Consider the following 27206-nt stretch of genomic DNA (forward strand, 5'->3'; position numbering starts at 1 on the left):
GACATTGGGACAAGTTCCTAGACTTTTCTGAAATTCAGCTATTCACAATTTCTTACAGAATTGTAGTGATCCATCACATTCATACACTACAACTTGTTCAGATATTCCTCAATTGGTAGGGCAGTGCCTACAATTTCTAATTTATTGCCACTATAAAAAGAACTGCTATTAATATTTTTGTACATGAGGGAATTTTCCCATTTTTTTATGATCTCTTGTATTTAGACCTAGCAGTGTTATTGCTGGATCAAAGGATATGTGCATTCTATTGCCTTTTGAGTATAGTATATTAGAGTCCTAATTTCTCACATCTTCTCCAACATTGATCATTTCCCTTTTTTGTCATCTTAACCAATCTAATAGATGAGGGTAGTGCCTCCAGAGTTGTTTCAATTTGCATTTCTCTAATAATGATTTGGAATATTTTTTCATATGACTGTAGGTAAGATTTTATTTCTTCATCTGAAAGCTCTGTTCATAACCTTTGACCATTTATCTTTTGGGGAATGGCATTCTTACAAATTTGTCTCAGTTCTCTATATAGTTTAGAAATTGTCCTTTATCAGAAATACTGACTGGAAATTGTTTTCCAGCTTTTTGCATTCCTTCTAATCTTGGTTGCATTGGTTTTATTTGTGCAAATTTTTTTTTAATGTAGTTGAAATTATCTGTTTTAACCTTCTCTTTTTCTTGTTTGGCCATAAACTCCTCACCTCTCCATAGTCTGACAGACTATTCCTTGTTTTCCTGATTGCCTTATGGTGTCACCCATTATGTCAGAGTCCTGATGGATAAGTTTGTAAACTTGTATCTACCTTTTGACTCTGGGCCTTTTTCCCTATCCATAAAATCTATTGCTAAATCTTATTTCTCTTTTCTTTCTTTTCTCCTCTAGGCTCAATCAAAATAACCTATTAATTGCTTTCCTTGTTTATATATTCTCTTCCCTGTCCCCAACTAATTTTTCACACTCAAGTAATCTTTGTAATGTACTGCTGCAATGATATTGGCTATACTCCATAACCTTCAGTACCTCTTTATTGCCTGCTTTAATCTCCTGACTCGCATTCCAAGGCCCTCTTTGTCTGGCTTCAGTCTGCTTAGTGATTGAATTGCTTGCCATTTTCTGTCTTGTTCTATGTAGTTTCCATGACCTAAGGGCCATGGGAACATCTGTAATGTCCTAGGCAGACAGCATTAGGTAGCACCCAGTTACCTCCCTTCCATGAGGGTGTGTGCATGGTGGATCCCAGCTAGAACTTATTTTAGGCTAATGACCTTCATCCTTTCCTGCTTCACAACTAAGCAGCTTTTCTATCAGTGCCCTCTTTATTTTTATCTTGTTGGCTGGATCCTGTCTGAGGGAACCTGAGATCTCATCTTTACTCTATTTCAGGCACATTCCCTCTCTGGCTAGGGTGAGGCACACAATCTACTTTATTCTAAGACTTTCTTCTTCAATTTGTATCTCTTGGATTTAGCACAATGCTTGGCAAATAATAAGCACTAAATACAAGTTATTTTATTTCATCCCATATTTTGCTTCACCTTGACAAACTTGAAAAAAGACTTCTGTGTTGTAGGTTCGTTGATGACTTTGCACAAAAAACGAAGTTTCCTGTGTTTACCAGGATCTGCTAGAGTTGTATAGGGTCCATACAAGTTTTGCGGATCATTTAAAGTTGTTCCTGTTTATTCTTTAACTTATATTATAGCTTTTTGCAGCCTCAATTAAACAATAGCTGCATGGGGAGCTGGGAGATCTTGGCTGTTAGCTAAATCTGTACAGTTATTTTCCCCAGTACTGAATTAGTCCAAGTTTAAGGTTAGGTATTATTCTGTCAACTAATGTTAGATATATGAATTAGAGGGCAATGCCAAATGAGCCTGTTAAGTCTGTGGCACAGCCATCAAGTTAAAAGCTACCACCATTCCTCATTACACCCAGAATTAGCAAACTTTTAAAAATTGTGTGACAGATCTTCATTTATTTTACATTTTCTTCTTTGATAATACAGACTAACTTGAGACAAACATTCCAACAATATATTAGCTATGAATTTATTGCCGAGGAGCAATAAACTTTGATCAGCAGGATGGAATTTGGGATGGTAGGATAGTGAGACTGGTGTTTAGAGTTGAGGTCAGATAACTTGGAAGGGGGAAACTAGTGTGAAGCATAACAAAATTTACCTGTTTAAATTATTTTCCCCCTGGAGGCTTCCAAGTTCATTGCAATCATATTTAATTTTGAGTCAAAAATATCTTTTTATCCACTGTATCTGATAATATGCCAAGTGCTAGAGAAGAAAGATAATAAGATAATCCTTGCATTCAAGGATCTTATGTTCCAGTGTCACCTTCTACAAGTTAGTAAACTTTTGTTTCAGCTGTTTAGATGGGACTAGTTCATGGTGATCCATGTTTGTCTGACAAGATGCTTAGTAGGATATGGTAGCTATTTTATTTAAAATTTCACAATCAGCATATTTTATGAATATAAGATTTATGGGGAGGGAAGGGTCTCTTTCCACTGAAATTTATCATAGTAGACCCAGACATCTTATTGGAATCTGTTAAAAATAATTTAGGTACAAATAAGTTCTTAAATCAATTTTGAAAGAGTGAAGGAACGTTGAATCACTGGAGAAAATTAAATGATACATTTTAGGAAATATCTTGTGATTGACTGGAGAAGATCAAATTGCATAACTAGGTCATAACCAATAAGTTAGATGGGAAAGGACTCCAAATTCAAGAGCTGAGGAGTCTAGCTTTTTGAAAAGGATTTGCTCTTAAACATGTTCAACAAAAGAGATTAGACTTATAAAAGACAACACATACATATGGGAGTATCCTCCTGAGTTGGATGTCCAGATAGAAATACCAAGGTACAATCTTGGGCTCATCAAATGATGAGAAGCTCTAAATACCCACTGGGAGCCAGTAGCAATATTCTCAACCATCAGTGACTGAAATATACAACAAACTAGAAATACAGAAGAAAGGGATCTTCTGGATCATATAGAAGGGCATTGATTATAGGAAATAATCAGAGAGCTTCTAAAGAAGAAATTCATGAAGATTTTACAAATGGGGGAAAAGGAATCATCAAAAAGAGCCATTGTTATCACTTTGCCTCACACATTTCCTTATATGTCTCACTATTTTACTACGTTCAGAAAGCCCTCAGTTAACTTCCTATGTTGTTTTGTAAATATTTCATTTGTTTTCCAATTATATATAATAGTAGTTGTTGTATTTGAATTAGTATTAGTATTATTAGTATTTGAATTTTACAATTTTCCCCCACCCCCTCCTTCCCCCATGCCACCACAAAAGGCAGTCTGATAATTGTTTCCATGCTCTACATTGATTTGAAATTGAATGTGTTGAGACAAATCATATCTTGAGGAAAAAATAAAGTGTTAGAGAGAGCAAAATGATGTAGCACATACGTTTTTTAAAAAACAAATGAAGGCAATAGACTTTGGTCTTTGTTTTAGAAACACCACAATTCTTTCTTTGGATCCAGATGGTATTCTCCATCACAGGTACTCTAAAATTGTCCCTGATTATTGCATTGATGGAACGAGCAAGTCCATTAAGATTGATCATCCCCCCCCCCCCCCCCCCATGTTGTTCTGGTGTACAGTGTTCTTCTAGTTCTGCTCAATCTCGCTCAACATAAGTTCACGCAAGTCTTTACAGGCTTTTCTGAAATTCCCTCTTGGTTTCTAATAGAGCAATACTTGAACATCATATGTTTAAGGAGAGGCATCCTTTTGGTTTTGGTGGAATTGTTTCTTTCACAGCTATTTTTTTTACTGTAGCTCTTACTTAGTAAAAACCTTTCTAAAAATCTAATTAGTGGGAAACACACTCATGAAACAATAGTATTAGAGAATCCTAGACACATAGAGTTACACCTAACAATCTAAGCAGGAATAGTACATCTGGTCCCTTTCCTTCCTTTTCTCCTTTTCACCCAAGCAATCAGACCTGCCCTTTCAAATATAAGTTGGGAAAGTAGCTCAAATTGACACAACATATCATTCTTATCTGAAAAGCAGGTATTATTTTATTCTGCTTCTTTTGTCTATTAAACAGAAATACAATACTTGATTTTTTTCTTTGATTTAAAAGGATGGTATTCATATTAATTTGATAGTGGTTGATGGTCCAAAGGAAGACTAAATTAAAATGTATTTGAAATATTTAATGAAAAAGTATTATTTTTTTAGTAAAATTTTTTGTTTTCTAAAGCAAGACCACATATTTCTTGTAGGCAAATGGGGTCAAAGTCAGTCTTTAATGGGGGGCTAGGTGGCTCAGTGGATAGAGCACCAGCCCTGGAGTCAGGACAGCCTGAGTTCAAATCTGGCCTTAGACACTTAATAATTACCTAGCTGTGTGGCCTTGGGCAAGCCACTTAACTCCTTTGCCTTGCAAAAAACCTAAAAACAAACAAACCAAAAAAACTTGAATGGTGGCCACTCACATCTCTGCAGGGTTCATATTGACTTAGAAAACCACATCCTAACATTATCTGTGTTCCATTGTATTATTTATTTCATTAAATATTCCTTAATTAAAATTTAATCTGGTTTAGTCTAGGGTATTGACATCTCTACTGTAATTCTTTTAGTGTAAAATCTTCAATATAGATGTTTCTAATGAGCTTTTAGGTTCAGTCATAGAGGTCATCCAGTGATTTTTTAAAGTGTTGTACATTTTCAGTTGCACTGTTCTCAAACTGGATTCTTGGTACAGTTTCCAAGTATTTAGGAGTAAAAGTAGAGAATGTATGACTTCTCTATTTATTTCCTGTTTTACAATGAAATCTTTTAGAATGTAAAACAGCTTGTACCTCAATTACCTTTTTTGTACATTGTGGATATTTAAATTTGACCCTCAAGACTTAGAAGCATGATACAAAGATGTCCTTTTAAGGCCTTAATTATTCTAGCTCCACTTACCTTGTCCATGTATTTTCTTTAATTGCTTTTTATTATCTAGGTTCCAATATATGGCTTTTTCCTGGGAAACAGGAAAAAAAATCACAGTGCTTGTGCATGCAGGTGCACATATACTCCCCTTTTTATTCCCCTTTATGCTTCCCTTTCCTCTCTTCCCCAAGACTGATCATCAAAAACACAAGGAAAAGAGCAGCTGGGTGGCACAGTGGATAGAACACGGCCCTTGAGTCAGGAGGCCCCAAGTTCTAATATGACCTCAGACGCTTAATACTTAGCTGTGTGACTTTGGGCAAGTCACTTAACCCCATCGCCTGGCAATCCCCCCCCCCCCAAAAAAAAGAAAAATTGTTCTCTAATATGTTAAGTAAGCAAATGATATAATGACCTTTGGTTGTTGCAGCAAAGTAGAAGCAACTTGGTGAACTTTAAGAATGCCTCACCTCTGTTGAAGACACCCAGCCATCTTCATGCTAGACTAAACTTTTACCTCTTAATTTTCTGGTCATTTGGTTTTAGTTGTATCAATATTTTCTAAATTGTGTTTGCTCAAACTTTTATTTCTTGGTAGTTTTTTGCTTAGAAACAAATAATTTTTGAATTTAGTAATTTATCCTTAAAATATTAAATATTCTAGATTAAAAATATTTGTGATAATTTTGAAATGGAAAAATACTTATTTTCCCCCCATCTTCTAAACCAACATTTCTCAGTTTAGTGAAACACTTCAACTGGAAAAGGACTATCCCTTCATTATTTTGAGAGATAAAGATTTCAACTAAACCAGTGACTTTGGTTTCTGAATGTGAAATGGGTCATGGTATGGGTCTATATATTTGAATATATGACAGTTAAACCAAAATAAATTGTACTGCTAATATTTACAAACACGTAATGGTGCTAATTCAGTTTTTGAAATTTTACAAGGTAGCTGGTGGCATGCCAGCTTTCACATTATAAAATTATCACAAGTCCAGTAAGGATGGGTTTTCTAGTTATTAACTTCTAAATTTGATCATGTTTGAATTACTTAGAATTTTTAAAATCTTCTTTCTGGATCATATTTTTACATAATAATCACATTTATAAAGCTTTTAGTAGTTCCCATGGTGTGATTTTGTTTGTTTTTGTTTTTTTTCAAGGCAGTGGGGTTAAGTGGCTTGCCCAAGGCCATACAGCTAATTCTGAGGCTCATTTGACCTCAGGTACTCCTGACTCCAGGGCCAGTGCCCTATCCACTGAGCCACCTTAGCTGCCCCTCATGGTGTTTTAATAGATGTATGCTATTCCATTTTATTCTCAGTATTTTCATGTTACAGTTGGGTAAACTGAAGCTCAGGTGGGTGACCTACCCCAACTATGTTATAGGACTAGAAGTTATAAAATTCTTATTAGGTGTAATTAGGTCTTTAATGAAGTTTCATGAAATATAATCATTGATTATCCACACATCTTGTTAATTTAAAGTATGGAAAATCAACTCCAACTATTTTAAGCATATGTTTACTTGTTTTGAACTCTTAATTATAAAATTGTTTTCATAAATAGCCAAGTACTGAAATTTCAGGCACAAATAGATGAATATAAATACCAAAAATAGCATCGCTATATACACAGCAGAACACAAAAAGAGAAATTTATATGAAACCATGAGTTTGTGTTTCCTAGTATTTGCTTTTAAAAGGTATATATTAATGCTGTCCATTGCGTTTAAAAATTTTGTGTATTTTGCCCTTTCTTCTGAAGTTCAGATTTTTTTTTAAGTTTTTGCAAGGCAATGGGGTTTAAGGGGCTTGTCCAAGGCCACACAGCTAGGTAATTAATTATTAAGTGTCTGAGGCCAGATTGGAACTTGGGTACGGTACTCCTGGACTGGTGCTCTATCCACTGAGTCACCTAGCAACCCCTGAAGTTTGATTTTTTTTTTTTTTTTAGATTTTTGTAAGGCAGATGGGGTTAAGTGGCTTGCCCAAGGCCACACAGCTAGGTAATTATTAAGTGTCTGAGACCGCATTTGAACCCAGGTACTCCAGATTCCAGGGCAGGTCCTTTATCCACTGTGCCACCTAGCTGCCTCAGAAATTCAATTTCTTAAAAAAGTTTTAGTGACTTTTTTGTTATTTCTGAGTTTTATGTGATAATCACTCTTGTTAACTATCCCATCATTTCCCTTTGGGAAGGGAGGGAAAAGGGACAAAAACCACTTGTAACAAGATAAGCATAATATGGAAAACAAATTCACAAAATTACCATATACAAAAGAAAAGTGTGATTTTTTTTTTTCTGCACCTATTCCATCCCTATATCCTCTGTTCTTCTTTTAACTCCCTCAAAACTCTTGGATGCATAAAGTTCTGAAAGGAAACTTGGCTTCTTGTGTTTTTCTTAACCTATAAGTTCTCATTTCAGTTTCCTTTTTTGGCTTTGATCTCTATATAAGAATGTTTAAAAGTTGGGTCTATTTTCTTCCTTATAGAATTATATTCACCTTTGCCAGGATTAAGTTACTTTTCTTTGTAAATTTCATTCATAGAAGTTTCCAGGTCTTGTGTGAACCTGATTATGATTCATTGGTACTTGAACTGCTTCTTTCTGAACGTTTGAAGTATTTTTCCTTTGATACAGTAGCCCTGAAATTTGACTAGGACATTACTGGGACTTTGCTTCTTGGAGTTTCTTTTAGGAAATGATCAGTGGATTCTGACTACTATTTGATTCAAATAGATCTATGATTTCTTGAAATATATTATGTCCAGGTTTTTTTAAATCATAGATTTGAGGGAATTAAAATATTCATAAGTTCTCTATATTTTAGGCAGTTTTTGGTATCAGAGTTTATATTTTTAAAAATTTATTTATTTATGATTTCTTGAAATATAGCCAAATATTTAAAAAAACAATTTTGAGGAAATTCAAGCATTTTAAAAATCTTTTCTTTTTTTTGTAAAGTTTTCTTCTATTACAGAACTTACTTTTATTCCTTCTCTGATCTTTTGCTTTTGTAGTACTTATAATTCTTGATGCTTCATGGAATTACTGATTTATCCTTGGTTTATTTTAGTTTTCAGGAAGTTCATTTACTTGGGTAAAGTTTAACAAATCCAAGTTTTTTTTTGTCATCCTTCAAATTCCATTCTCCATAGTGTTGCTGTTTCATTTTTTTTAGGGTTTTTTTTTTTTTTTTGCAAGGCAAATGGAGTTAAGGGCTTGCCCAAGGCCACACAGCTAGGTAATTATTAAGTGTCTGAGACCGGATTTGAACCCAGGTACTCTTGACGCCAGGGCCGGTGCTTTATCCACTATGCCACCTAGCCGCCCCTTGCTGTTTCATTTTAAAAAAATCTCTGTCTTAATTTTTTTGAACAGTCATGTATGTACTTCTTGTGGTGAATCAATTTTTTCTGTGAAGTTTTTCTCTGGAGAATCTCTTAGGTCTACAACAATTTTTAAACATTCTGTTTGATATATATTTTTTAGGTTTATTAATCTCTTAAGCTTGGTTTTCTTAATTGAATGGGTTCTCTTTCTTCTCTTACTCCACTCCCATCTCCCACTGTTGTGTTTTGAGTAGAGTGATTACCTTGCTTGGTCTTACGATTTCCTGCTCTAACTTCTGCCTCCTAGCTTTAGATCACCTCGAACCCTTTGATGTTTAGAGCATTGGGTCATCAGGGTCTTTTATGGCATCACAGTTCAGAGAACTGGTGACCATGAAGCCCCTGAATGTTTAGATTCTCCCAAGTCTGAGCACTACCAGGTGTCATGCATGTTGTTGCTGTCACTTATGTTTCTAAGGTCTGGTTTCTGGCCTCCTTGGATTCTTACCACCTACATGTGTCTCTGCCTTGTCTCTGGTTGGTTGGGAAACTGCCAGCTAATTAGCCTGTCCTAGCCCAGATTTTAATGGTGACTCCCTTTTTTTGGTTTCATTTTTCTTTCTGAGGATGCAGTTCTGCTGGGGTAGAAGAAGTCACTCTAGGTTTCTCTCTTTCTTTTTTTAGTTTTTTTTTTTTTTTTGCAAGGCAAATAGGGTTAACTGGCTTGCCCAAGGCCACACAGCTAGGTAATTATTAAGTGTCTGAGACTGGATTTGAACCCAGGTACTCTTTTTTTTAAACATGATTTGGTCTGATTTAAATTTCAGATTTTTACTGATGTATTTATGTAAGGTGCTAGGATATTTGACACCATTTAAGGCAGCCATCTTGATTTAGAGGGAGTTTTTATTTGCTGATAAGGAAACTGAGTTTTAGGTTAAATAGCTTGCTTAGGATTATATGTTTCTGAGGTCAGATGTGAATCTGTCTTGACTCCCAAGTATAACTTTCTCTTGGCTATAACAACCTGCCTTCACATATTCTTATATACAGAATAATGTCTGTCTATTCTTCTTCTTGTCACCCCATAACTATATGAACTTGGGCATTCTTCTTTAGATCCTATCCTCTTCAGTAAAATGAGCATTTGGGCCAGATATCACTTCAGGTCCTTCTAGTTCTAATTTATAAAGAGGAGAAAAATTAAACTGGAAAATATTTGTTGGTAAGTATAGTTTCTTTTTTCTGTTTGGATTTACAGGATGGAGAATGTACTCACTTTTGAGAATCTTTTTAATTAGGTTTCTGGACCTTTAACTTTTTTTAACAGTAGAATGGAGGGGATACTGAATTCTCTCTAATAATTCATCTTCTAAATTGATACAGAATAATAGAATCTCTATAAAGCATTGAGTTTTTTTTAACTTTTAGAGCCATATTATTTTTTGAGCAGGTCTTCTTTAATTAAAGAAAACGAGAAAAAACTTCCTAATTTCCCCCGACCAGTGGCTAGAATCACTGAACTAGCCATTTCTGAGAAATGACCTTGGAGGGAATAGTTGGAAACCATCATCATAAGCTAGTTCGATGGAGGGTTGTTGTATCATCTGCTGAAGTGATTGTTAATAATTTACCTACTATTCTGTTCTTTCACACTCCCCCCTCCCCAATCCCATAATTGAAAGGAATCGTGAAAGTTAATTACTTATATAACTTGTGACAAAACTGTTAATTGACTTTTTTTTTTACATAGACTAGGATACAGTAAGGTGCTCTTAGGACTTTTCAAAGTCTAAGAAGAAAATGAAGACTCACAGCTGTCTTTGATCATAGGTGCCTTAGGAGGCACCAAAATAAGCACTTGTTTTAGGACCTTCAAAATGTTAACCCCCTGACAATAAGGGTTAATTAAGGAAAGGAGGGAGTGTTAATTAAGGAAGGAAGTGAATAAGAGGAAAATGAACTTAATTTACGATGCTATCCTTTAGTGTTCATTTTTTTTTAATAGTGTTCATTTTTTGAACTCTTTCCAGGTTCCCTTCATACATGGAGGAACCTGATGGACAGCTGGTCTCTAGGCATGACTGATTAAGGGATATGCCAATTTTCTGTACTTAACTCGTCTTTAGAAATTACAGAAATAATACCTTATAACGAAATATTTTTTTTTCTCCTTTATTTTGTTTCTTTCTGGTTTGTATAAGGTAGTCTGTCTTAAGAAGCCATTTTATTGAGTTTTGGAAGGTGTTAAGACCTCTTCATTCCTCATTCTTTTCCTTCTTTGCCCCTTTTATACACACACACACACACGGTAGTTTGTGACACAGCACAAGGTATTTTTTTGAAAAACTGACATGGGGAATTTACATAGTTAAATTTCTCAAGTATTTTGAGTTTATAAGTCCCCCCAACAAGGCTAGTTATTTAGCTTTATAAGGAACATTACCTCTACTAATATCTTCTGTACTCCCCAGCAGAAGATCGATATTGTGGCATTTGTGTCATCCGATTGCAAGGGATTTCTTAGTACTAGGAGGAAAATATGTTAGTGATTTCCTTCCCCTCCCCATTTAGTGTCAAATTTTAATATATATATATGAACTTTTCTCTCTATTCCCTGGGTATGTAGTATAAAATTTATTGTAGACATATGGATTATGGTCTTCATTATTTTAAAGAACCTTGATTTGATTGAGCTTGGCCTCTCCTACTGAATTGTATTGCAAGCCAAAATTCTCCTGGTCACCAACCATGTGGTAAGAATCTTCAAATTTAGCTGGACTGGTCTTTATCCCATATTGATCTCGAGTTTAGAAGATAATAACGTTCTATCTAATTTTTTACTATTTGATCTTTAGTATCCCAGACAGGTCAGTGATTTCCTGTATTCCTTGTCGTGTGTATCTGTTGGGTAAAGGATAGATCTGTTTTTCAATGATTTAGCATCCAATTTAGGATTTCCCTCACCCTATTCCTTGACATACTGTCTAAGAATGTCAATATATCATTTTGATTCCTCTATCAACAGGCCCTTGCAGTTAATTGTATCTCTCAGTTAAAAAGTATCATTTTAAAGTGGTACTTTAACAATGGTTTGAAGGAAGTGAGAAGTTCTGTGATGCATCCAACATTAATGAAGGCAGTATTCCCAATCTATGAGTCCTTATCTCAGATCTAGAATTTTGAAATTCTACTTTGGAGTCACACTATTTAACCACCTTTTTCACTCTCATTTTTTTTAAGACTAGGGTTACGTTACACAGCTAGTAAAGTATCTAGTGTCTGAGGCTGAATTTCAACTTCTGTCCTTCTGACTCTAGGGCTGGTGCTGTACCCACTATGCCACACAGCTGCCCCGCCTACCTATGTTCTTGATACTCTACCAGGGAATCTTAAGGTTAAACCTTTTCACTGTTTTCTTCCCATGTACTTAGAAATTTGCTCAGTTCTCCTTAATTCTTTTGCCTTGATACTTCTATCTTAGCTAACTACTAGCACCTATATCTTTCCATTTCCTACTAAAGCCCTTTAAAAGGTTGTCCAAATTCAAACAGTTGGATATAGACACATACATAATATAAAACTATATAGCTGTATCTATCTGTCTATCTGTCCATCTATCCAATTAGTTTGATTCATTAAGAGCCTTTCAAGTGCCCTGGGAATACAGAAGAAAAAAATCTTATCTTCAAAGAGCTTGCATTCTATTGGGAGAGAGAGAACATCTTACATATATAAATAAATGCAAGATAAATGAGCTAGTGAGAATGGTTTGCTGGTGGTGAGAGATCAGTAAAAGTGTCATTTTTAAAGTAGTACTTTAACAGTGGTTTGAAGGAAGTGAGAGGATTCTGTGATTCAGAATGGAATGAAATGTCTTCTTAAGAATAGGGACCTTGAAAAGAACAGTAATTATTCAGACCTCATATAATTCAGATCAGTATCAAATGATAGCTCCTCCATTCCTTGCAGAAGTACACAGAGCTTGGCCCCAACACAAAACTCCAATCTAAGAAGTAAGACTAAATAAAGACAAGTCTTCTACTTGAAGTAATTTCCAATTCTAAACTTATAAGTAAATGCATGTTATGTACATATAGCTTAAATGTAGATATATACACATGATAAATACACACATATGTGTATATATAGTAAATTTGTTCATTACGATTCCTTCAGATCACCAAAAAGAAGCAGTAATGGCACATAAATCTCTTAGTCCTGAATATCACACCAGACCAGTCAAGAAAGAGGAAAATGAGGTTGATTAGAAATCATTGGTTACAGGTAAAACAAAGAGTTCTGAAAAGAAGTAGAAATAATTATCCACATTGTTAATGTGATTGTTTCAAGTCACTATTAAAAGAAGGCCAGATTACATGACTATAAGATTTTGCCTTACAGCAAATTTATAAACTCTAAGAAGACAAGTGTAATAATCCCTATTGGTAGAGCTATTAAATCGTGTAATCATTCTAGAAAGAAATTTGGAATTATGTGTTAACCTGTAGCTAACCATTTAGCTCAGATCTCCCTAGGATATATACTAGACATAAATCCAAGGAGCTTAACAGTATGAAGAGGATTCCATATATGTCACATTGCAGCACTTTTATGATTGCAAAGAAATGCAAATAAAACACTAATTATATTTTGCTTTGAATTAGGCTATTTCCATATATAGCATCTCCTTACTGGACTGAGAACTTCAATAGGAGGGAGCGTGCTGCATGACATATATAGTTAGTTTCATGTCCGTATAGCACCTAGTACAAAGCCCAGAAGGAAGTAAATATCTCAGAAAATTTGATAAGTGATTATAGCAGTTTGTCTCTTTATTGTCAATTTTGTGGGTTAACTGTGACAGACTTTTACATTTCTTGGCAATTTATACTCATCAGGCCTTTAAGGCTGTGCAAATAATATTTGATAAATTTATAGGAAATAAAATTCAAATGCTTATATTTTGGTCATTTCTCAGGGTAGGAAAGTGTCCATCAGACAGTTCAAATTAGATGAGAAAAGTTTAATCAATTTAGAGTGGAAAATTGCATAGTGAAGCACATATTTGGACAGTGATTCACAAAAACAACTGTAATTTTATTGTCAAGAAATATACATTACAGAATTCTTTGGAAAATCTTGAACTTGGCTCTGTTGCCCCTTCTCCCACCTCGATTTGATAGTTGTATTTTGGTGTTTCTTTTTTTCCTGTTTTTGCTGGGAATGAGACTAAAAAGTGATCAACTACAATATATTTTCAAGACTTGATGGTCCCAAAATCCTTTATGAAGACTTCTAAAATTATTTTTTGTGTAAATTTTTATTATGCTCAGATGAAAATGTTTAAATGTAGAGGGCCTGATTTTAGGGAGTAGATGGAATGAGGAGAGGAGCAGCAGTGTGCTGCAGTCATGTGAATCAATTCTGATTATTCCATTGTGTACATAGTACTGAGATTGGATTTGTATGATATACTTTTAAATTTATGCATTGTATAGCTAAAGATAAAATTAGTTTTTTATTTAGTGGTTACAGTAGAGCATGGAAATTACAGTCAAGTGACTTGAGTTCAAATCCTGATTCAGACTATTCTAGTTAACTTGACTATGTCAAGTAACTATTTCTTTGAACCGATGCAGGGAGAATGTAAATGAGTTGAAGTTGGTTTCTTGATCTAACGTCTGCCATTCTAGTTATAAAATTCTTGGACTTTTATAGAAAAATATATAGCCATTTGCAAATTAGTCAAATATTTCTACTTTTTTTGAAAGTTGGAATTACTTTTATTTTAAGTGGGGTATCCTTACTTCACTTTAGACCATAAGCCACTAGGGTGAATCTGCAACCTAAAATATGGAAGGACAAACATTTATATGTATGACAGTATTAAATGAGAGATGGTTGTAAATGGTGCATAGAAAGTTGGTTTGGGGAGTGTTCCATCCCTGACCTGCATTGTAACTGACTCTTGAAAAGACTTGTGACCCATTAATGCTCTAGAAAACTTTGTAATTCTCTAATACTTAGCACAGAACCTGAAAAATAGTAGGTGCCCAATATTTATTAATTGATTGAATATTAAAAAATTTATCTTCAAGAATATAAGAATATAATAGCATTGTTGGAAGTTTCCTTATCATGAGAGTTATTTATACCAGTGAAATCAAAATCATAGGTTCAGTTTCTGTTCCCTAAAGTACACACATTCTAATTGTGATTTCTTGGGATGGTATCTTAGGTAACTTTTTTCCTGTGTATTTCATCTATTTTTTTTTTTTAACGAAGAGCTTTGTCTATTTGAGTATGTCAAAGACTGAGAATTAAAATTTGTCTAGGTTTATACTTTTTTATTTCTGTACCAAGACTTGGCTTAGGGAGTCTTCTATTCACATCTCTTTTAATACCTGTTTTCCTTATTGGAAAGCTACTGGTACAGGGCCAGGCCTGGAATCAGGGAAACTTGTCTTCCTGAGTTCAAATTTGACTCCAGAAACTTATTATATGGTCAAACTACTTTACCCATTTGCCTGAGTTTCCTCTTTATAAAATGAGCTGGAGAAGGAAATAATAAACCACTATAGTGTCTTTCCCAAGAAAAACCCAAATAGAGCACAGAGTGGAACACGACTTGGGTGGGGCGGATGACTAATTAAAAAAAGGATATTTTCAGTTTACACTGTGCCAGGCACTGTGCTAACTGCTGTAGTGAAAGTGTGTGGCATATATTTGTGACATAACCTTGGGTGACAAGATAATTCCTCTCTGAGTCTCAGTATTAACTGTAAAAATTAAGAGTCTGGACTAAATGAACTTTAAGGCCTCTGCCAACGTTGAATTCTATGATAGTTGTGTTACTGAAAGAATTGCTACTTCCTAGCCTGTGTTCAGCTAACTATTTCTCTTTGATGCTTCCTTTTCTCTTACTTACCAGATCCAGTCAATTTCTGAGAATGGTTGATTTTCCTTTGCTATTTTCTTGCTGTCATTCTAAATCAAGCTGTCGTTACTTTTCATCTATTGTATTAGCTTTCTAAATTATCCTTTGCCTCCATTTTCTCTGCTTCCACTGTTCAAAAAGAATTACATGATAAATTTTCTTAATGTACCGATTTGATCATGTCATTCTTGTTCAAAGATTTTCATTGGTTAGCTGCCAATTAGATAACACTTAAAGGCCAAACTTAGAGCTTCACTTTCAGAAGCTTTGACATTTTTGGTTTATTTGTCTTGTTAGGCCTCCTGTTATTTTTTTCTTATTCTGTTCATTATTTCAATAGGTCATGTTATTGTCAAACTGAGGTAATAATGTTTTTTCTATTAGTGGTGTGGTTTGATGTTTCTTAGTTCCAAAGATGATATATCTATGATGAAAATATTGGCTGACTCTAATATTAACCTACTAGATTTAGAGAGACCTGAAAGAAATTAATTTCAGTGACTTACTGTGATTTGACACAGAAATAAGTCCTTAGTTATTTAAAAGATCCATTTAACAAATTGTTACTTTTTCCTTTGGTCTTGAATATTAGTTGAAAGTCTGGATAGTTAAATATTACGAAGTTTGTTTTTAAGGCAAGAGTGAAAGGTCTTAACTATGTTTTCTGGAATGTTCTTTCATACTTGGACAGTCTTTTTTGCTCTTGAAAAACATATTAAATTGGGCATGATTGGAACAGACCTCTTTTTAGGGTTTTAGGGAAAGTATATTTGTAGAAGATACCTTGTTAGGAACTGCAGGAGGAAAGGAATTTTCAATATTTCAAATCAGAACATTTCAGCATTTGCTGCTATTCACAATGAGGATTATTATGTATCCATTATAAATTTCTTTATGAGGAGGACAAAAGCCAGCTAATGGATGAGAACAGCTATTAAGTACCATACTATGAACATGGTCCATTAATAGCTAACATTTTTTAAATCCAGTAGAGTAAGATGCTCAAAAGTACTACAGTGTACATATATCACCATGCTGGTTCTTTATACTAATGTGATCTGCAATTCACCTACCTTTATTTGTGTATAATGTGTGGTATGGAAATAAATATGTGTGTGTGTGTGTGTATTCTTAAACTTTAGTAAATACTTTTAAAACACTTAGGAAATAACTTTTTAATTGAATAAAATTTCCTTGCTACCTCAATCTCCCTAAAGTTAAAGAAGTGATGAATTCTTTAATTACAATTAACAAATTGCCTTTTGCCTTTTCAGGAATCTTAACTTTTTTTAGTGTTATCTTCCAGATCTCTGAGATAGCAAGGAGATGGATTTAAGCATAAAAACCCATTCTTTCCCCTACACACCTTAATCTGAATCTTCATTGTTCATCCCTGGAAGTATTGGGGGGGGAGATCATTTATGCTCTGATTCTCTTGAACACCTGTTACCCTTGCTATTCTTTCTCAACTGCCCCCTTTTCCCATTTTATTGTGAAGAGAAAGAGAAATCTAAAGTGATGTTTTAACATGGACTTTGCACACACTTCATATTTCTTTTAATATACTTAGTCTAATGATTTAATATACTTAATCTAATTATTTATGACATTTTATAATTAATAATGTACTTTTCTTAAAGAATTCTGTATGGTAAAATAATAAAAATATTTCCCTTTCCCATGCTGAGGAGATAGATAGTACAAGATCACTTATTGTTTAGAGGATCTGGGACATAAAATAGGTCTTTTACCTTTAGTCAGTGCTTTTGCCACAGTACCAGGCTCACTGTTCAGTGTGGGGACTGCATGTTTATGAACGTTTTCTCTTTTATAAATTGTGAACATGGTGAAGGAATGTAGGTAATTTGAATAAATGATTTATCCCCTAGGAACAGGTATAATATGCCACAACTTAGGTGGCACAGTCTGACTATACACATTTATTTTCTTTCTTACTCTGGGAAAGTCACTCTGCCTTTGTTTCCTCACCTGTAAAATGGGAGCAATAATAATAATATATACCTACCTGTTTAGGGTTGTTGGGAGGATAAAATAAAATTTAAAGCAATTCGCAAACTTAAAGCTTCTAGCTATTAGCTGTTTTTGTAGTTGATGCTTAAAAATGACATAATGAATGGCTGTAGTCATAGGAACTACTTTTGCTTTGCTTTTTGGCAAGGCAATGAGGTTAAGTGACTTGCCTAAGGTCACACAACTAGGTAATTATTGTTTGAGGTCAGATTTAAACTGAGGTCCTCTTGACTCCAGGGCCAGTGCTCTATCCACTGCACCACCTAACCTCCCCATCATAGGAATCTTTGTTAGGAATTTTTCATTAGTGCCTATGTAGAAATATACTTTGACTTGCCAAAGGTCACACAGCTAGGTAATTATTGTCTAAGGGTGGATTTGAATTTGGGTCCTCCTGACTCCAAGGCCAGTGCTCTATTCACTGCTGCCCCCCTTTAGATCCACTCTTTACCCTGGTAACTGACACCCTTTCTTGTTGTTCTGGTTGTAGAATTCATTTGAATTGATGTAATCTTCATCCAGTTCTTGAAGAATTCTACACTTAGTTGTGAAACTCATGTCCAAGGTTTTATTTCATTGTGTCTGACACACTAAAACATGAATCTACAAACATTTAGCATATGTCACATATGTGGCACTGTGGATATAGAGTTAGAATGATGTGGATAGAGAGACAAAGAAGCCCCTGCTGCCCTTAATGAACCTGCATTATACTAGATGGTATCATTTACCTTTTCAGAATAACCTGCCAATGATATGGGCTTGCATTTAGGAATTTAAAACTTTGCTATCGGGTTTAGTCATAATAAAAAATACTGGGTGGACCTGAAGGTATGTATGGGAATTTGGATAGAATCATTTTTCTGTTGATAGTCCTCTCATAATGGCACTTTGATGTTTTGAATAATTGCCTTAGCTTATTGAAGATTGGTATTTTGATTATTTGGGAGAGAGTGGAGTAGGGAAAGAGAGAAGATAGAGGAAAGACTGGAGAGGGGGAAATGCTCTTATCTTGATCAAATAATGTATAGGAAATTTTTCCTAATAAAGAAAATATAATGAACTAGCTCAATCTTTGGAGTGACTGAACTCTTAAAAACTTATTGTGATTTTGGAAGGGGGAATCCATGAGAGGAATAAAGGAAGTTAGAGGTAAGAATATAAAGTAATGAGAGATGGGGGTTGGGATGAAAAGGAAGACAAAAAAGTTTTAGTGAAGATAGAATGTTCTAATCTAAATGGCCTATTTATGCTGGCTGGGGTCTAGTAGTTCTTTGTTAGTATTATACCTGGGGTCCTACTGTCTTCAGCATTATTCCTCTCAATTATTTAGAAATAAAAACTTTAGGATTTTTTTTTTACTGTAATCAATATTAAGTGACTTAAATTGGTAGTTAGTATGCCTGTTCTCTGTATAGTACTTTGTACTTCTTAGAGAAGTTTATATTTGTAACAACTAATATGTTTTTCTTATACTTGTGTATTAATTTTGAGATAACTTATTTCAAATCGTTTTCCTTTTTTCTAACCTATGAGTCAAAGCTTTCTGCTAGTGGCTGTTCTGAATAATTGACAATGCTCTAAAATAAATTCAGGATTATCTAGTACTCCTTAAAATTAAAGGGACCTCCATGCCATGTACAAACTCTACAATCTCAAATATTAAATCTTGTCTTGATCTCTAAAGCAGCTGCATTTAGAACAAGATAAACAGTGTTAACGTTTTGAGTCTAGGCCTTCCATACATTATACTTGAATATTTTAGAATAACAGTATATTGACATGACAGTCAGATGACTCTAGTTCTTTCATGAGTAGGCAGCAATAGTGTAGTACTTTAAGAACTGGGTCTCAATTATTAGGAAAAACTGTGTTTACCTGACTCTGATCCTTATTAACCATATGAATATGAATATTGTTTCCCTCTGAACCTTATTTTTTTTAACTGCAAAATTCAGGTAACACATTTCCAGTTTTTTTAAGGGTCACAAAAGGTGTCTCTAATTATTTATGGAAACCAAATGAGTGATAATTAAAAAAACCAAACAAACACACATAACTGATTCATCCCAGAGTTGATTTTTCAAGATTTCTTTCATCTGGGCAATGGGAGAAACAAAAAAAATCAGAAGATCTGAAGGCACGAGATATCATCTAGATTTATAGATCTGATTCCTTAATAAATCATAAATAACTATAACAAATGTACAGGCAATCGGCTATGTACTCACAAACACTATTACATTTTTGGAGAATAAATTTGAAAAGGAGAAAAGCTTCAGTGAGAGATTTTAAAATAGTTCTGCTTAGTTCAATCATAATTAGGAATTTTGATTAGTGGTTCACTTTATTCTGGGCAACATTTTTTTTCCTTGTGCCTGCAGCATGAGAATTGACAAGTTTTTAGGTACCAGGTCCCCATGGCCCAAATATTTTTATGACAATCTTAGCATAACCCATTTTATTATTTAAAAGTTTTATGAGAATTCATGTTTTATGATCCAAGACAGTATTCATCCTCCTTTTTAGTATTTTTGGAGAGGATTTCTGTCAAATTTCAGTCATCCTGATTTGATAGTCAATGTCCTACTGAAACATGCTGCTTCTCTTCCTATTTCCCCCCTCAATTTTTATTTTTCCTGATTGAAATTGGAAGTCTTCTATTTACTAAATTTTGGAGTTGATTCAAAAGATTTGAATACCCTAGAATTACTCATTCTTTGAATCAAGCAGATTACTCCATAGTGAGGTTTCTGACAAAGTGTGAATGTTAAGATTTGTACCCTAAAATGCATTAATTAGAAACTTGGTTATCTGATCTCTGATTTTAATTGGTTATAAGAAAATATATGGAAGACCCTTCATACCCTAGGAAAGGAAGAGTAGATAGAATAGTATACTTAATCACAAATCAGTTTCTTTGTAACTCTCTTAGATCTGTGCTAACAATTTATAGTGATAGTTATGGATAGATGCACAGCCAAATGTGTACAGATGTAGAATCTTAAAGTTTTATGCAGAAATAATAAAAAAAGCCTTGTGCATTGTGATTATTCTTTGAAATTATCTATTTGGAGATTGGAGCTGAGATGATACATATACCTGTGAGAGACTTTCACTGCACAGACTTTTTCCAGTCTACTTTTTCCTTCCCCCATCACAGAATCATGAGTCTGATAACAGGAAGAGAAATTAAATTGTGTTACTTTCCTTACCTAAGTGGTGCAGTGGATAGAGTGTGTCAGACCTGGTAGTAAGACTCCTTTTCCTGAGTTCATATCTGGTCTCATACTTCGTTGCCGTCTGACCCTGGGCAACCCTGCGTTTTTGTTTTCTCATCTGTAAAATTAGCTGGAGAAGGAAATGGCAAACCAGTTTGCCAAGAAAATCCCAATAGGGTCATGAAGATATGACATGACTGGAGCATAAAAACATTTACCTTTTGGAACTTTGAAGGACTTTGTATACTATGGAGCAAAATAGGCTGAATATATTTTAGTTGTGATTTTAATTGGTCAGTAATAACTTCAAATAAAGCCTTTAAAGATTATCACTCAAGGAGTATATGCTGATAATGATTTTTATAAAACATAAGGTTTACCCAGTTGGCACTGCTGACACTTGTTATATTTGAATTGCATTACCACCAAATTTTGTTTATGATTGCTCAGATTTTAATAGTAGAGACTTTTTATCCGGTATTTTCTATTCTTCTCAATTTTTTTTTGCTACACAAAGATGTCTGCATAAATTTTGTACCTTTCTATTCTATAGTTTTCAAGTGGTTGTGTTCTTAAACATCTGAGTGGACTCAATGCTACATTAAAGTATTTGTTAATCAAAGTTATGTTAAATCATATATTGTGAAATTTGTTTATAGTTTCAAGGCTGTTGATTTCTTAAATTTATTTACTTTTCCTATAGTATTAGACTCATAAATGACTTTATGAAAGTTTGAACACTAAGCGCATGTATGATATCATGTGACCGTATGTACTTTCTTGACAGAATTTTCAGATAATCAGATCATAACTGCTAAAGAGTTTAGTATGACATGAGAATCTCATCAACTATTCCTTCATGATAGATACTTTAACAGTTTAAGATTATAGGGCAAAAGGAATAGATTAGTCAAAAAATATTTTTACTAAGATTTTTGTTACATTTCATTTTTCAATTAGTAAATGCTATTTTCTCTCCCCTTTACTGCATTTTAGAACAAAAAATAGGGCAAAATAAGGCTTATAATGATAAAGAAGCAAAAAGCAAATCTGAGAAACTAGTTAACTCTCACTATTATGAAGAAACATTTTCTCCTTTTTACATTTTCAAGTTGCTTTTCAATTTAAAATGTGTATATCCAAATAAAGATGTCTTCACTATTAAAAGCAAGATTATTTCAAAGAACATTGAATGAATCCAGACTGTTATGTCAGTAACTAGCTAAGTTATTCTTAAGTAAATATTATGGTAGTTTGATAATTGTTTTCAATTTCTTGTGGTTACCTTACTGAAATGGTCTGAAGAGATAAGATACATTTCATTTTTAAAGTTAAAAAAATTTAATTTTTATAGAAGAAAAAAAATAAACTGATAGCTTGAATTGAACAAAATGTTTTAACTTCTTTCTTGATAGTAGTTCAATTAATAGTGTGGTTAAAAATTCCTCAGATTGCCATGTTTAACATTTAAAATTAATAGTCATTTCTCTTTTAATGATTTCATAAATACTAGTTTTAACTAGGTTTAGTAAGTTAAACAATCATTTTTTATTCTGTTGTAGTTGTAAAATTGTAATAAATATGTAAAATATATATGTGTGCACATATGTACAAATATATAACATTTTCTGTATCTCTACTTATGTTTATATTACCTGTCTGTATTTTGTAAACAGAGCCTATATCTGACCAGACTATAGAATAAATTTATTAAAATGATATGGAATAAAAATTGTGCTTTGTAGAAAAAAATTTGATTTTAATTCTTAAGTCAGTTGTATTTTGGCATTATTATTTAACATTTCACACATATTACATTACTTTATAAATTATTTCCTTAGATGGAATGGACTCATGAAGTCAAATATCCTTTCAATTTTGTCTTTATATTATTAATGCCTAATGTTTATAAAATTCTGATTGCTAAATGCTTTTTGATGAAGAGCTCAATGAGAGAGAAAACCTTCATAAGGAATGTTTTTACCCATGGAAGTCCTTTTAAAAAAAATTATGTTCCCACTGGGAAGTAATAGTTGTAAATTTAAAGAAGGTTCAATGAAATGCTTTTTTTTTGTATGATGTGATGCTACTAGTCACTCTCATAAATGATTTTTAAATGGATAATATAATTTGTTTTAATGGATTGACGATTTGAGCAACTCTAGTACAGCAAAAGATGATGACCATGAAGGTATTAAAAGTGTTTGTTTTCTGTATTATAAAAGAAGAATTATTATTTTCTGAAATCTGTATGATTAGATGTTTTAGTTGACTAAAATAAATAATCAAGCCATTTTATCCCTAAAACTACTAAAGAAGTTTCCTTTTAGAAAAAGGGAAGAGTTATAGAACATTGTTGAATACAGACACACATATACTTAGTTTTCATTTGACTCTGAATATTGCTTTATTTAGGATAAATTCCTTTCATATAATGCTGGTGTATTGAACAGTGGCTAACTAGATAAAAAAAATAAGTCTCTAAATTAAGGTATAACTACAAGATGAACAGGTGCCGTCTTTGAAAATTGAAGCTATCTGAAATCAAAATAACTGCATACAAGAAAGTACTTTAAAACAATTTGTGAGTCATTAAGGTTATTAAATACCCTCCATTTGCCATACATTATGGCATTATGCTAAGTCTTTGCATACAAAAAAGGGGCAAAAGATAATTCCTGCCCTCAAGAAGCTCATAGTCTAATGGCAGAGACAAATACAAATATGCAAACTAGCTATAATTGATATATAATCTATCCTAATTTATGCTTTGGAAGCAGTTTAATGATAGGATTAAAGTATCTTCTGATTTGCTAAACTGAAATGTAAGCAACATATAAACTTGAATTTATAATTATAATTTATAAATGTGAAATTATGTGCTAAAAGGATTTTGAAATAAAGATGAGTCATGTAATGGTAAACGTAAGCATGGTGACAGTTATGATAAAGGGTAAAAAGGATTGAAATCAGAAGTCAGTCTTTGGCATCATTCAAGGGTTGTAAAAATGTTGTAAATTTTGTCTTTTGTAAATGTAAGTCTTTGAGAAACTAGGGTCATTTCCAAGACATGTTGGTACATTGAAAATTCATTCATAACTTTATTTAAAATTCAGATTCATCTTCATGTCATACTAAGTTTTATGTCTCGCTCAAAGCTCAACTCAAGCACTACCTTTGCTGCCTGTGGCAATAACCTCCAAGTTGCTACCATTTTCCAATCAATGATATTTTTATTTGCTTTGATTTTGTTTTGTGATTATGTTATACACACACACACACACACACACACACACACACACAATATCTCCCATTAAACATAAATCCTTTTTTACAATATTTTGTTTTTCCAACTACATGCAACAATAGTTTTTACCAGTCATTTGTTGCAAGGTTTTGAGTTTTACAATTTTTCTAACTTACTCCCTTCTCCTCCCCCCTGACAGCAGTCTAATATATATTTACAACCTACAATAGCTGCATTTACAACCATGCTAAACATAGATCCATATTGATCATATTTTGAGAAAAGAATCAAATCCAAATGAAAGAAAACATTAGAAAGAACAAGCGATGACATAAGACAACTTGAAAAAAATTGAAGATAGTTAAACTTGGTATTAAACTCTTCAGTTCCTTTTCTGGACTGAGTGATGTTTTTCATCACAAGTCTTTTAAAATTGTCTTTCATTATTGTACTCCTGAAATGAACAAATCCATCATAGTTGATTATCATCCCAAAACATAAGTATTTTAATATAGAGGTATCTTTCCCCAGACCAGGGATGAGGACATCTGGCCTGAGGACCAGTTATGGTCCTTGAAATCATTTGGTCTGGTGCTGTAATGCCAACTGCAGTTGGGACTCAAAATTCAATCTAGAAGCTTTATAGGAGGGAGTTAAAGTTTGACCAAATAAAGTGAGGCTCATTTTTAATTTGATAATTTTGTATGATCCATGAATGATATCAATATCTAATTGGCCCTTGACAGAAAACAGATTCCCCACCCTGCCCTAGATGGAGAACTTTATAGTCACTTCAACTACCACTACAGGTTACTGGTAGCACATGTTTTGACTTCGATCACTGATGCCTTTTTGAATATGACCTATGAATTAACTATTTGCTGCTTCTACCTTTCTGTGTATACTACTAACCTGGAGCAATGCATAAATGATTGTCAGATTTATTTCTAAATGAATCTTTCCTTTATTGGAAGGATTTACCAATCTGTAACAGTTCTATGATTTAGGAGCTCATGAAACCCCAGGAATTTTTTCAGTGGGTTAGAGGAATTCATTAGCAGGACATATATTACACTGTGGGGTCCTATGGACATAAAGAAAGTCACTTCCTTCTCTTTCTTTGATGAACCTTTGTAGCCCTGTTGGTGCTACAGCAGAAATATAAGGCTGGGGACTTTGTAGGGATGCAAGAAAAAACCTCACTCTCCTATTAGAAAGATTGGTTGAGATTGAGTGGGAAGCTCTCAAATCTATAAAAAGACCAATTTTCTCTTAGAAACAGAGTGGTGCTTAGGCACCTTGGAATGGAACTTAATAGATGATTCCTTGCCATATTTCCAGAGGTTTTTTTGAGCTATTTTTTACTTCTCCACACAGTAAAATAAGTACCATAAATCCTCCAAAAGTAATTTTCAAGCTAATTTGAACGGACAAAGCATAGATCTATGTTTGCTAAGAGTTTTTGGTACATTAATTCCTGTACCTACATGAATGAATGATCACATGAATGATCTGAAGCTTCTTTCCTTCCCCAAAGAAAGAATAACTTAAATTTTAAAAGGGAACACATCTTTGAGACATAAGGATAATTTTAATTTTTGAAATATTTCATTATTGCTCTGGGTCCATGGACTCTTTTTAACCATGTTTGACAATTCATTTGCATCGTATCCTGTGTAGTAATTTTCATGTCTTCCCATTAGTCTTCCATAAAAGGTCTACTGAAATCACTGGAATCATTCTTTTTAAATTAATAGTGTAACATTTAGGCTGTGTCTTGTTATGTTATGTGTTAGAGCCCTGAAATGGCTCCATCACAAGACACAACCTTGTGTGGGTATATAAGTGTGTGTATGTATAATATTTGTGCATATATTTGAATATGTGTGTACATATTTTATATATATATATATACACACACACACACACACACACACACACAAATCCACATAATTGCACAAACATATACATATATAGATATGAAATATATAAAACCCCATTCATGGTGCTCTATCCAATGTGCCGCTTAGCTACCCCTAAAGTAACTTTTCTTAAACAAATTTAGAAGCACTGAATGGTCAGTTGAGCATTCATTTGACTATGTGCATTATTTCCTGCAGGTATAAAGACTAAAAATGCAATTTCTTCAGAGAGCTTACAGAGGCATCCCTTCCACAATATGACTTTTCCCATTGAGGTTTCTCTATGTTGCAGGTTGAAATAAGAAATTAAATAGGAATTTTTTTGTGGAAGCCACAGACACAGAACCTATGATCAAATACTTAACTCAAATATTACAAGACCCCCCAAAGGAATAAAAAACCAAAACCTCATGCTTCTTCTCTGGTAGAACGGGAGGGATAAAAACTTATATGTTGATTTTCTATATCATGGAGGTGCTGTAACCCCTAATTCCTATAAAATAGAAGGGATAACTTATTTTGGGGTCCTAGTATGTTTTCTGACACTTGACTAAGATACCTATGACAGGTCACTTAACTCTTATAGGCTTCAGCTTTCTCAAAAGATTTAAACATAAGGAATCTTTCAGAATCTGCATTCCTTTTATCTTTCTCTTTGTTTATGGAAAAAGTAGACCATCAGCATTCATCTTGCTCAAAACACACTTATTTGATGTATCACAACCGTTTTTGGCTTTTCAAACACCCTGGAACTCCGTCTGTACTATTTTGTTTGAAAATGTGTTAAGACAGGTAAAAGGATATAGATCCCCCCCCCCCCCCCGAAATTGACACTTTTAAAGGCAAATATATTTTTCCACAATGTTTTTTCAAAAAAATTAATGACAGACAAACATAGTTGAAGTCAGGACATTAAAACTTTGGTTTTATACTATATCATGTTATGGATATAGGGAAGCTGAATGACTTCAAGTACAGTTTTAGAGAGAGATTCTGTAGCTATTATCTACAGAATATAACTAAGCCCTAAAGGTCTATCACTACTATAGACTACCCAGTTTTTGTTTTGTTTTTCTTTTTTTTCTGGCCGCAAAAATTAAAATAATACAAAATCTAAGGTTTTGGGGAACATTTTCATTTTTCTTGAATATATTTCTTGTATTGGTGACACCCAGCTTCTTAATACATCTAAGTTATAAACTCAAAATACAGCTGTTCTTTAGTGCAAAGTATTTATTTTAGAGTCATAGGAAGTTTTATGCAGCCAATTCAGCAAAGTTGCTGATGTCACGTTTTGAAGAATGAAATTTCATGTCCTTTAGTCAAAGGGACAGAGCTTTGCCATTTTTAGTAAGTTAGAATTTTTGTCCAAAATTAAAAGTAAGATTCATGTGCACAATTTATTCATAACTTTGAATAAAGTTACAAGTGTGACTAGATTAGAAAGAATGTCTAGTATGCATAAAATGTATAAGTATAGCAAATTCTTTTTTTTCACTGCCTTTATATGGAATTATTTTTCTTGTTTATTGACCCTAACAAAAGAAGTGTG

The 27206-nt window shown here is 33.5% G+C and overlaps 1 protein-coding gene and 1 long non-coding RNA gene across 13 annotated transcripts in view; one reads left to right on the forward strand and one right to left on the reverse strand.

Moving 5' to 3' along the window:
* Window positions 1–8624, reverse strand: part of LOC141503505 (uncharacterized) — a 67510-nt gene extending 58886 nt beyond the window's left edge. The window contains exon 1 of one of the 2 annotated variants that reach the window (XR_012472866.1): window positions 8557–8624. This is a non-coding gene — a long non-coding RNA (uncharacterized LOC141503505). The remainder of the gene's footprint in view (window positions 1–8556) is intronic. The other variant, XR_012472865.1, reaches the window with a different exon arrangement.
* Window positions 1–27206, forward strand: part of ELAVL2 (ELAV like RNA binding protein 2) — a 177377-nt gene that overhangs the window by 59067 nt on the left and 91104 nt on the right. For 3 of the 11 annotated variants that reach the window (XM_074208738.1, XM_074208739.1, XM_074208741.1), the window contains exons 1-2: window positions 8373–8882; window positions 9413–9518. The exons of 3 other annotated variants lie outside the window; for them this stretch is intronic. Coding sequence is in view for 1 of the 8 variants with exons in the window: in XM_074208740.1 (XP_074064841.1) it covers window positions 8880–8882 (3 nt within the window). In the remaining 7 variants the exon portion in view is untranslated. Of the gene's footprint in view, window positions 1–8370; window positions 8883–9412; window positions 9519–27206 lie in introns of those variants that run through there. 5 more of the 11 variants (XM_074208735.1, XM_074208737.1, XM_074208745.1 and 2 more) reach the window with 4 other exon arrangements.

The sequence above is a fragment of the Macrotis lagotis genome, chromosome X, assembly GCF_037893015.1.
Source record: "Macrotis lagotis isolate mMagLag1 chromosome X, bilby.v1.9.chrom.fasta, whole genome shotgun sequence".
NCBI classification, from domain to species: domain Eukaryota; kingdom Metazoa; phylum Chordata; class Mammalia; order Peramelemorphia; family Peramelidae; genus Macrotis; species Macrotis lagotis.